The sequence below is a fragment of the Zalophus californianus genome, chromosome 3, assembly GCF_009762305.2.
Source record: "Zalophus californianus isolate mZalCal1 chromosome 3, mZalCal1.pri.v2, whole genome shotgun sequence".
Taxonomy (NCBI): domain Eukaryota; kingdom Metazoa; phylum Chordata; class Mammalia; order Carnivora; family Otariidae; genus Zalophus; species Zalophus californianus.
In genome coordinates this window covers 109,420,435-109,432,965 of record NC_045597.1, presented here as the reverse complement: position 1 = coordinate 109,432,965, position 12,531 = coordinate 109,420,435, and the positions used below count along the sequence as shown (strand labels likewise).

Genomic DNA, 12,531 nt, shown 5'->3' with positions numbered 1-12,531 from the left:
TTTTTTAGTAAAGTAATGGCTATTAATTTGGACATAATTAAATGATTTAAATTACAAGATGTGGATTAGAATAGTTAACAGTGATCATAGAAAGATAGAAATCAAATTTCTCTCTAACACTAAAACTGAAAAATGCATACTTTTATCCATGTCTATGTCTGAAACGATCAAATTTCTTAAAGAAGTAAGATTTAATAAACCATAAGAAATATTTTTCATCCTTAATAAATGTTTTTTCAATTATAAAGCACATGCTAGCATGCTATGGAAAAATAAAAGTTTTATCGCTATTCTATGTAGCTAAAAGGTTAAGCACCAGGGTATGTACTGATTTGATTTCATAAAATAAAATAGCAACAAGAATTAATAAAACATTTATAACTGCACTTGATTTAAACCAGCAGTTTGCTCAATGTTTTTAAAAAGACTAATAAATCACTGTTGCTATTCAATCCTTTCCTCCCCTAACACATTTTACTTGAACAAAAGAAATAAAGCTACAATCTATATTTTAAAAATGCCTAATCAAAAGCATTTGACAGATCTTTTTATTGTAAGGTTACTTGGAAAAGACTAGAGAATATACTATTCAACACAGGCAAATGGTGTGCTCCTCTAGGAAGAGTAGAAAGAATATAAATTTAATTTGAAGAATCCTTACATGATCTGAAGGGAAGGCTTTGGCTTCCAGAAGAATTTTATACCGTTTTGGTGTAGGCTTAAAAAAGGATAACTGCAATGAAATGGATTTATTAAGAAAAGCATTCATGCACAGTTTATACATTTGTTCATTTTATACCATACTTTCATTTTATAATCTCCAGCATTTTAAAGGCATGACTCAATGACATATCTAGATGTCTGTTAAGGGCGGCTCCTTTTCCAATTAGCCTTATTTCTAATGAATTATGAAATAAAAGAAGGTATTGGCTCATTACATTTATCAACAGAAAAGCAAATTTGGGAGATAACGTGAATGAGATAAAAACAAAGCTTTACTTAAATTTTAATTGAAAAATTATCTTCCCAATGCCTTTAATGGTAATTTTTATTGTAAGACTGAAATATCATGTTCTATATAAATTTTATTTATATTGATTTATCTTATGCTGCTGATTTGGCTTCTGGTGTATAATATTTCCATTGCCTTATAGTTTTATGGGATTTTATTTTCGGTCCAACTGAAAGGACCTCAACCCTAACATGAAACATTTGATACTTCTAGAGGCACCAGGGAGGAGTAGCTCATTTGTTCAGGAGAGAGCCCTTCCTTTCCCCCCACAGTTCCTAGAGAATAAACACTGACAACGGTAACAATGAAATGATCGCTACTGTTGACTTAGTGTTGATCACTGGTCAGGGTGCGAAAGCAATTTTCACATATTATCACATTTCACCCTTGTATATACATATCAGGTAGGTATTCTTGTCCTCATCTTCACAGGGAGAAAATGAAGATGTAGAAATCACCAAAACCTCATCCGAAGTTAGACATTAAGTAACTTAGCTAGGAATCAAACCCCAAGGTGTCTGAATTTAAAACTATGCTATTTACCATCATGTTTAACATACTCCGTGAACGTGTTCCTTTAGGGATATTTAACAATCATTTCTTCATTTTTATCAAAATAAAATATTAATATATTCATCGTGTGCTTTGGTCACATGGACATGTTTCCAAAAACTCACTTAAAAATGAAATAAAATTTTTTCAAACATCAAGCAGTTACTACAGACACCATATTCCAAATCAAGAATATATTTGACATTTTAAGGTATACATATTTATTAAGTACTTAGGAAGTAGGAAGCACTTTAAATACAGTAACTCATTTAAGGTATTAGATCCCTTTTCTCCAATTTAGTTCTATTTTCTAATTCTTTTTTAACTTTCTCCCCCAAAATTAGTCTATAAAAACATTAACTGATCAGAATGCCACCCTACTAAAGTCCAGCATGCTGGAAAACTATCTTTCTGAAAAGCTCAGTGTTTGTTGGCATTTGTACATCATTGTTTTGTGTGCCTGTAAGCAGTTTTTGCTTTTAATCCACTGTGACTTTTATTCCTTATGTTCTGAGATAAGAACCGTTCATTATTCTAAAGCTCTTTGCAAGAGTCAACTCTCCCATGGTTATGAAGAAGCCTTTCTATCATAGTCCAGCATTTCCTGGTAAAAATGAAAATAACCTCACAACTTATTTTTAAATAAGTAAACCCCCAGATGCTCATGAATTAAAGATAGAAAAATGTCAGATTCTACAAATGAGTGTATATGAAACATTGGTGGGAAAGGATATTTACCAGTAGAAGATGTAAATTAACAGTCAAACCATTCATTAGGGCTATTTCTTTCTCATTGGCTCCTGCAAAGTAAACACATCATAATTTAGATTTTTCTATTAGTGCTGAAGTTACTTGGAAAAACAAAGTAGGGAGGCTTCACTCCTTCCTCCTTAATGTTTTTAGAGATAAGGACGTACCTGATGTGTCATCACAAAGAAATGGAAGTTTTCCCACTTGCCTCATTTTATCAAACGATATCTGGACTCAGATGCACATAGCTAGCTAAAATTATATTTGCTTTTTGATATAGTAAATAATAGCAACAAAATAATGAAGCATTTGCTTTTTCCTGTAAACTAAAAATGATTTATCCTATTATCAGGTAGTTTGCCAAATTCCCACAGAGTACATTTTTGTGGTAAGTGTATCTCAAAAGAAAGCAGGGCCGATCACATTTTTAGAACTGCTTGTTTCTAATATCCAATTAAAACGCACATTTAATAAAAGAGAGCTAGTTTGCCAAACACACTTCACTGTTATTACAGTGAGATATATAATAGTTTATTAGACAAAAGAGCTAGAAAGCAAAGCACAAAGACCTAAATAGCTCTGGGATTTATTCATAGACAGAGATGAAAGATAATTAATAGATAGGTATTATTTGATTGAGAACATATGCAAAATTAAGATAACTACTACAGAATCATAATCTGATCTAATTCTTACTAATGAGTGCTTGAGCACTAGAAATAGACCCAGAGACAAAGCATACATTGGATACTTAAGAACTCAGAGTGTAACAACAACAATACTTTCATATTTTTAGTTCTTACAGTCTCTTAAAAGCAATTAGACCTGTACAGTAGGAAAATCTCTTTAACTATCACTGAGAAAAATAGGTTTTGTGCCATTGTTTGTAAAGCTGTATGAGGCGTTAGAGAAAATGTGTAATACAAGTCCTATATTTCATATCCAAAGAGATACTTCTGTTAGAGTTCCATTTTAGAAGAGGAGGCAGTAAGTAAAATAATTAATCTAATTTACAGCTAGATTTCAGGATAAGTTCACTTGAGGGCAGGCCACTAGAGATAAGTGTATAACTTAGGAATTTCTATTTCAACACCGCCATTTAGTCAAGAAAAACTTTGGGTTGCATTTAACAGACGGATTTCTCCATTTGATGTGCAATGTTGGTAAACAATTGGTTAAAAGCTTTTTCTCTGGTCCTTGTAAGGTGAACAGTGTCTGAAGTCAAGGCGCAGTGAGACCATCTCATTCTACATTCCTAGCACTAAATAAAATTTGTCCTAGACATACGAGATAGATATGAATATGATAACCTTATGTTGCATACAGTGGCATATGTCTTCTCCTACAATATGAAAATCTTTTGGAAATATGTAAAAGAAATGCTGCCAGTTTTACTATATTTATTTCTTTGCATTATGGTATGAATTTTTACTGTTATTTCTAAAACAAAACATTATCTAAGATATCTAATCTAATATTATCCTTAAATCCCTGTTAGCTCTTTACATGCATCTTTTCTGAGAACAATTTATTTCCAAAAATATTTTGGCAGAGAAAGTGCAAGGAGAAAGGAGAAAAGGAAGGAAAAGTAATTTTATAAGAGGAGAATTCATAGAAAGAGAAGCATTTGAATAAAATGTAATGAGAAGGAAAAAGAATTCATAGGTTAGTTACCACAAAATGAAAGCAAAGAACTAAGAGAGGCAAGAGGGAAGGAGACTTTCTAATGGAGGTTAAGATATCCTAGTTTTGTTTAACAATTGCAATCTGATTAAAATAATTGTGGATTCCTTGAAAATTTTAGTCCTCCAAACAATACAGTGTTCATTTTGGATCACTTAAAATTTTTCTTGTGAAGAATGTAATGAACCAGATGTGGTAGGCTCAATTAATGTAGACATACACTTGACCCTGTGCTACCTACTCCCTCACTTTCAGTGGCATACTAACACTCGGATCAATTCTTTGTAAATAATCCCTCACTGACTTGAATAATTTATCTGCCACCATGCACAGAAATTATCTCATCTTAGAACACTCCAAATTCAAGCAAGCACTTCACGAAATGCTCTCCTCACCTGCTACTGAACTTTGTGAAGGAGACAGTGAGTCTATTTAATGTGTGTGCATGTGTACACAGGTGTATCTGAGGACAGTGCAAATATTAAAGTTTCAGGACATTAACACAGATGTTTATTTCAAATATAACCTAAAGGCACTAAAGAATCAAAGGTTCCTAACACCGAAGCACCACACATCAGACTGATTTTTAGCATCTTTTTAAAGGAAAATTTATCTATTTGACCTCTCTCTTTTGGTTCCAATTGCATTTCTGAAACCAACACTTGTTCTTTTAAGATATATCAATATCATCAGCATTCCATAGGAAAATAAAAAAAAAATTAAGCAAACTGAAATTATTTTGAGTTGCTTTTCTTTGTTCTTTTTTCTTTTTCCCAAGACCTTTTTTTTTTAATTACTGTTGAAACATCAAGAACTACAAGTATTGCAGGGCAAAAATTTTTAAAAACTTCCTGAACTCTTATCAGGATTTGAAAGTAGAAGATCATCTACAATTCATTGCAGTAAATGTCAAGATTTGAATCACCTCATCGAAGATGGGTACGAGCCAGGATTCTTGTTCGTAGAGTGCTTTGCTGCTTGTTTATTTATTGATCATAATTTTTTGCTTTACCAGAAGGTGTAACTTAGTTAAACGCAAGCACGGCCTTCTTATCTCAATGCCTGGCACACGAATGTTTATTGAGTCCTTACTATGTGCCAATACTTCTAAATATGTGACTTGTATTTTTTCACATATTCTTCACAGTCACACAGTAACATATCTACTTTAATTGTCCGTATTTATCAATGAGGAAACTGACCTCCGAAGAGATGAACTAACTCACCTCAAGTCTCATAGATAGGGAAGTGAGACAAAATCTTAACCCTCTCTTAGAATAAAAAAAAAAATGATTAAAATCTTTGTTCCAGATTACACTGGAAAGCGCTGCCTACATTATCCACTCCCTATAAATCAAATACAGGAGGCCCATGTTCATTACCAACATTCCTCTGCATCTTTTTAATTTTAATTTCAAATATTTTGCCAAGAGAAGAATGACAGAGCCCCAAGCTGCTTAGTGTTTAATAAGAGGATATGTGACGGATCTCCTAACTGCCATCCATGTTCTGTATAATTGATTAAACAGACACAAATGTTATTGTGGATTTGCTTGTAAGGTTTGTAATCAGGCTAAGTCTGAGAACTTTCCACTCTGTCTTTCAAGTAGTAAATTCCTGTGGCCTCCAGAGGTGGCTAGTGCATGGGTGAGGATTCGTAACTGGAGACAGCTTATAGGGATTATTGCTTCTCAGAGGGTCAACCACAAATTTCATAAAGCAAATTTATGTCCACATTACAACATTTTTATAAGCTGATATGCATGTATCTAGCCCTTTGTGGTTTTTATGTATCCAGGGAGAAGAAGGCTTAATAATATACTAATAATATTCTTCAGCAATTCTATTTCTAGCATCTTGATAATATGACATTAATTATAAGGGAAAGTTATTCCATGTTTTGCAGAATTGTTCGCTCTATATAAAATGTTTTATTAACAGTTTTTCTTCTCTTCTGAAATTGAAATTCTTTTCTGTATCTATGAAAAAATACAGTTGCTCACTGTCTCCTCCTTCCCTCTATCCACTCTACCAATTGGTATACATAGTACTTTTTATTATCCTCTTGTTACTTCTTTTTGGGAAATTTTATGGTGAAATAAAGACTGTGGTTTTAAGAACCTGGAAGAGTCAACCATTGCCCCAAATATGCAATGTGTCTGTTTGCTCATGACACATTTATGTAGCTTGCAGGTAGCAAAAATAAATTTGACTTCTGCTGTTTTTTACTGTACTTACCAGATAATTATTTTAATTATTTCATGATTTATGCAGCCTGGATTTCCAAGCAGCATTTGAGGTTTCGTGGGTTACAAAGTGAGGAAGAATGATAAAAAAACAGCAAAAGATGCAGATGAGAAACAAATAGAAACTGTTACATGTTTTTGCTACTTCCAATTCAATCATATTTTCTCAGAATTTCCTAGTGAACCAGGGAAAAAGGGAACCTGGTGGGATTTGCAACAAATAAGATAAACACAAATATACGTAAAAACACTTTCTAAAATAATCTATTCCTAATGAAACAGAGTGAACTTCTCATTTTTCACCTTGACGTAAGAACCATTTCTCTGACTAATATACACAATTTAAAAAGTAAATTTGCCTCGGGTCGTGGTCCCAGGGTCCTGGGATCGAGCCCCGTATGGGGTTCCCTGCTCGGCGGGAAGCCCGCTTCTCCCTCTTCCACTCCCCCTGCTTGTGTTCCCTCTCTCGCTGTGTCTCTCTCTGTCAAAATAAATAAATAAAATCTTAAAAAAAAAAAAGTAATTTGGGAGATAATAGTTACTGACACTTTTTAAAAAAAGTACAAGTTTTTAAAATATTTTTTCTAATATACTTTGTAGACACTGTCAATTCACATCCTTTTGGTCAACAAAAAAATAGAAGTATTTCTTCCGACAAAACACGAATTGTAAAGAACAAAACAGACATTTAATAAACTCAGAATTAAAACTAAAAATCAGGGGCGCCTGGGTGGCTCAGTTGTTAAGCATCTGCCTTCAGCTCAGGTCATGATCTTAGGGTCCTGGGATTGAGCCCCGCATAAGGCTCCCTGCTCCGCGGGAAGCCTGCTTCTCCCTCTCCCACTCCCCCTGCTTGTGTTCCCTCTCTCGCTGTGTCTCTCTCTGTCAAATAAATAAATAATCTAAAAAAAAAAAAAACTAAAAATTACCTTCGTTCACTGAAAACATTTCAAATGAAATATTATATTTGTCATAAATGACTTGAGACTTTGGAAAGACTACCTACCTTAAATTATTTATTATATATGCTTACTGTTACTTACAATACATAATAATTATGATATATGTAATAAACAAAATACATACTGTTTCTTGAGCTTCATTTCTAGGAAAGTGACTGTACTCATTTCAATAAGGAATCGTTATCTTTTATATCCCATATCATTAGGGTCAAATGTCTGTAATTTAATTAACACAACATTCAGGACAAAACCACAAAAATAGGCGCGCCTGGGTGGTCAGTCGTTAAGTGTCTGCCTTCGGCTCAGGTCACTATCCCAGGCTCCTGGGAACTAGCCCCGCATTGAGCCCTGCATTGAGCCCCGCATTAGGCTCCCTGCTCGGCGGGAGGCCTGCTTCTGCCTCCCCCACTACCCCTGCCTCCCCCGCTCCCCCTGCCTCCCCCACTCCCCCTGCCTCCCCCGCTCCCCCTGCTTGTGTTCCCTCTCTTGCTGTGTCTGTCTCTGTCAAATAAATAAACAAAATCTTAAAAAAAAAACCACACAAAAATAATGAAGTTTGTCCTGTGTGATAATTTTGTATGGTATTTCAAAGACACAGAAAAATCTCCAAAGCTAGAGTTGATAAATATATATTTTTTAATTTTTTAGTAAGTTCAATCCTTTTATTTTTCTAAATAAATTTGACTAGTGGGTTTTTTCCCCCCCATTTTCGATAGTAATTATAATGAGAGATGCCTCATTTGAAATTTCAGTGATGGTTGTGATGTATTTGCTGGGCAAATAAAATACTTGCATATTTAATAAGTTGCACTAGAGCTATAAACTTTTAAATGGTCAAAAGAATTCTTTTTTCAGAGTTTACTGGCTTCATAAATAAATCTCACAAAATAGTATCACCTTCCCATTTCCCTGGCCTGTATATAAACATCCTAACTCCTCTTTTAGAGGATGATAAATATTAAGCACAAAATAACAGGATTAGAATGCAGTTTATGTTCTGAAAGCAAACCTAGTAAGGAAAAAAACAATCCACAGCTAAAGAAAACATATGCTCAGATCAAATTAATCCGTTTTTTTTTCCAGGTCTTTTATTTATATGTTAGACATTTGAAAGAATATACTTAGCTTCTAAAAAATGAACATAAATGAAAGCACTGTTCACCAACTATTTAACACACCCTTACATACAATCCAGGATTATTCAGGTGGTAGTTTGCTCCATCAAAATATACACAGTCCTCTAGATAATGCTGACACCTGATCAAGTGCTCTGTGTTCCTCAGAATCTGACTAGTCTCGTAGGAGATGCTAGGTTTTCACCTTTACCTGCCCTGCCTGACCAATACTTTGGCCTTGGGTCTCAGCCTCAGGCATTCAGAGCTGTGCAGATTCACCCTGGGGCTCCTTTTGAGGGTCTGGATTCAGGCTCTGCACACTCAGCCTGGCTTCATGTGCTGCCCCCCAAAAAACTGTGCCTCCAGGTTTCCAACTGCTCCTTTCTTTAGCAGCGGCAGTATTTCTGGTCTGTAGAGATTTCTATTGAATTTTTATTTTTTAAGTGTTGCTGTATGTTTGTTAATCTAATGTTTTTCCTATCATCTCTATGTGTTTGGAATAGAAGGGATCACTTTTGGCTTGTACTTAAATCTGTTATTTTATTATTATTATTATTATTTTATTTTTATTATGTTATGTTAGTCATCATACAATACATCATTAGTTTTTGATGTAGTGATCCACGATTCATTGTTTTCGTATAACACCCAGTGCTCCATGCAGTACGTGCCCTCCTTAATACCCATCACCGGGCTCACCCATCCCCCACCCCCTCCCCTCTAAAACCCTGTTTGTTTCTCAGAGTCCATAGTCTCTCATGGTTCATGGTTCTCAAACTCAACACCCAAAAGACAAATAATCAAGGCCAAAAATGGGCAGAAGACATGAAAAGACACTTCTCTGAAGAAGACATACAAATGGCTAACAGACATGAAAAAATGTTCATCATCATTAGCCATCAGGGAAATTCAAATCAAAACCACACTGAGATACCACCTTACACCAGTTAGAATGGAAAAAATGGACAGGGAAAGAAACAACAAATGTTGGAGAGGTTGTGGAGAAAGGGGAACCCTCTTACACTGTTGGTGGGAATGCAAGTTGGTACAGCCACTTCGGAAAACAGTGTGGAGGTTCCTCAAAAAATTAAAAATAGAGCTACCCTATGACCCAGCAATTGCACTTTTGGGTATTTACCCCAAAGACACAGATGTAGTGAAAAGGGCCATATGCACCCCAATGTTCATAGCAGCAATGTCTGCAATAGCCAAACTGTAGAAAGAGGTGACATGCCCTTCAACAGATGAATGGATAAAGAAGATGTGGTCCATATATACGATGGAATATTACTCAGCCATCAGAAAGGATGAATACCCACCATTTGCATGGACATGGATGGGACTGGAGGAGATTATGCTAAGTGAAGTAAGTCAAGCAGAGAAAGTCAATTATCATATGGTTTCACCTATTTGTGGAACATAAAGAATAGCATGAAGGACATTAGGAGAAGGAAGGGAAAAATGAAGGGGGGGGGGAATCAGAGGGAGAGATGAACCATGAGAGACTACATCTGTTATTTTAAACTAGAAGTCAATATTCTGATCCTATTAATACAGCCACATAAAACAGAAATGTATATAGAGTAATGATTACTCAGTAATAGCTAGTAGGAAATAGAACTTGCTTTTGCTTGCAACCCTTCTATTTTTTTTTTCAACTTTTTGAATAGGTAATACATTCCTATGGTTCATAAACTAAAAACAGATTTTCCTTGAAAGTCTGGTAAATTTGGACTACATCACACGAGTGTGTTTTTCCACTGTGCATGTGGTGGGGTTTGTTGTAAGGGGACCCTACTGAGCCATTATACTGGGACAACTCATGTCAGAATCTTTAGGCTGTCCAAGTCTCACAGAGAAGAATGTTCCAGTTTCCTGCATAGATACTGGATACTAAATTAGAACAGAAGTGGATAAACATTTATTTAATTCTTTTGTTTTTGCCAAGGACTATGTTATAGACTAAACTGTGTCCTGCTGAAATTTGTATGTTAAAGTCCTACCCCCAGTGTGACTGTATTTGGAGATGGGGACTCTAGGAGGTAATAAAGGTTAATTGAAGTCATAAGGGTGAGGTCTTAATCCCCTAGGACTGGTGTCTTTGTAAGAAGACAGACACCAGAGTGCTCTTTGTCTCTGAGTGTGCACAGAGGAAAGGCCAGGTGAGGACACAGAAGGCAGCCATGTACAGCCCAGGGAGAGTCCCAGTCCAACCAGAAAACCACCCTCGGGTCTTGGACTTCTGGCCTCCATCCAGAACTGTGAGCAAACATCTGTTGTTCAAGCCCCCCAGTCTGTGGTATTTTGTTATGACAGCCTGAGCAGACTAATATAGTGTACATATCCTCCCTTGGGAGCCTTCTTCCTTCTTCAGAGACTCACCCAGTCATCTGGGGAGAACAATTCCCCTGGTGGCATAGAATGGGCAAAGGGAGCTGCCATTCTAACTGAATTTTAAACAGACTATCAACACACATCTCTCTCTCTCTTTATTCCTATTTTACTCCCACTTCTAGAGATGCTTATCATAATTTCCAGACTTTTGAAGGATCTGCAGTGTAAAGCAGGTGGCTTTCCATTTTTTTTTTTCCATTGGGAGATGAAGATATGCTTTACCTTTTTTTGTTGTTGTTACAAAGGCAATTACCACTTATGCACTTGCTATCCAATTCCCAAAATGCTGCTATCATCTCCATTTCTCTGTTCGTCCTTTTATACTTTTATTTTTTAAATTCCACTAAGAGTTGTTTAGTGAAAATTCAGAAAAAAAAGAGTACCTAAATGATTATGTTCAGTCCCCTTCATCATTAATTGGAAATTACCTCTCTTTTGAAGCACTAACCCCAATGATTTTTTTTTAATTTCTCTATGTTATATGATTATGTATATATATTTATTTTACATTTGGGGGGGTATCTTCCTGTAATGAGAGTCCCATGAGGATATCCCATGGGATAAAGATAGTGAGGATTCTGACCCACTATCTTACTTACTATTGTATCCTCAGTACCTACACGGTAAGTGCTGACAGACACACAGCAGAGGTTCAATAATCATTTCTGAATCAACAAGGTATTCCTCAGGTTTTCATGGTTTGTCTATATTCTTTCCGGATGTAAATCCTACTGTCCTCACTCTAATTCCACTTTCTCCCAGCTCAGATTGATATTGTCTTCTGATCACTGACCAAGATGCAATTGGGATGAAGCAATAAAGATATGTTTATACTTGCCTGTAGAGGAGTGAGGTTTGAAAAAGCATTATGAAAGTTATGATTTCCCTAAGTCCTCTAAATATTACCAAATAACAGCACTCCAAATGCTTAAACATCATTAATTTTTTGTTCAATACCCTAAATATCATATAAGATTTTAAGCAATGCTCAATATTCAACCCAATTAAATAGCTTTTTTTTTTCAAAAGGTTAACACGTTTACCATCTACAAGTATCTTTTTTTTTTTTTAAACATTAAGCCTCTGTCAAAAATGTATTTCTTATTTTAGGGTACAGGATTAAAGGACAAAATGATACAAGTAAAGAAAAAATTACAAGAAAAAACTTGACAAAAGCTTTTCAATTGAAGTACTGTAGCATTCAAACTTGACTTAAAACATAACAAAAGAAACAAAATTGCAAACGAAAACTCTTTATGGATTTTCCAAACATAAATAAATGAAATAGTGTTTAGGCAGTAGGGCTCATGCTGATGGCTAGCAGGAAGTAACAGAGTGTAATCTACTTGGAAATATCGTTACTGTACAAACAAGCCCCGATCAAGGACTGCAGCAGTTTCATCACTGCCATTGTTCTTACTTCCAAAATCAAGCCCTGATTCAACCATTCATAACCTAGATTACTCATACCTTTACTTCAGAGATTGAGGAACTATATACAACAAATGAATTTATTTTCACCACAGGGATAAGAATATTGTACCTCTCTGCCAATGTTACTTGAAAACCTTCCATGTCAAAACAATTTGACAGCAGATATAAACAATTCAATAAATACGCAATGATCTTTCACTACAGTCCTTTAAAGACGCATGTTAATTCATGCTGTTAACCTTAGGATCACAGTACATAGAACCCAAATATAAACAGTTGGGGTGACTTTCAAAGTAATGTTGGGTCCCTCACTTTATTTATAATCCCACTATAACCAATAAATTCATTTCATAGGCCCTATTATGCATTAATTATTGGGTGGC

General features: G+C 35.2%; 1 protein-coding gene across 6 annotated transcripts in view; it reads right to left on the bottom strand.

The window, feature by feature from the left end:
- The window catches only part of KYNU (kynureninase), a 130,753-nt gene that overhangs the window by 63,652 nt on the left and 54,570 nt on the right, over window positions 1–12,531 (bottom strand). For all 6 annotated transcript variants that reach the window (XM_027591421.2, XM_027591417.2, XM_027591419.2 and 3 more), the window contains 2 exons: window positions 2,303–2,364; window positions 662–733 (listed from right to left, as the gene is read on the bottom strand). In XM_027591421.2, the coding sequence (XP_027447222.1) occupies window positions 662–733; window positions 2,303–2,364 (134 nt within the window). The remainder of the gene's footprint in view (window positions 1–661; window positions 734–2,302; window positions 2,365–12,531) is intronic.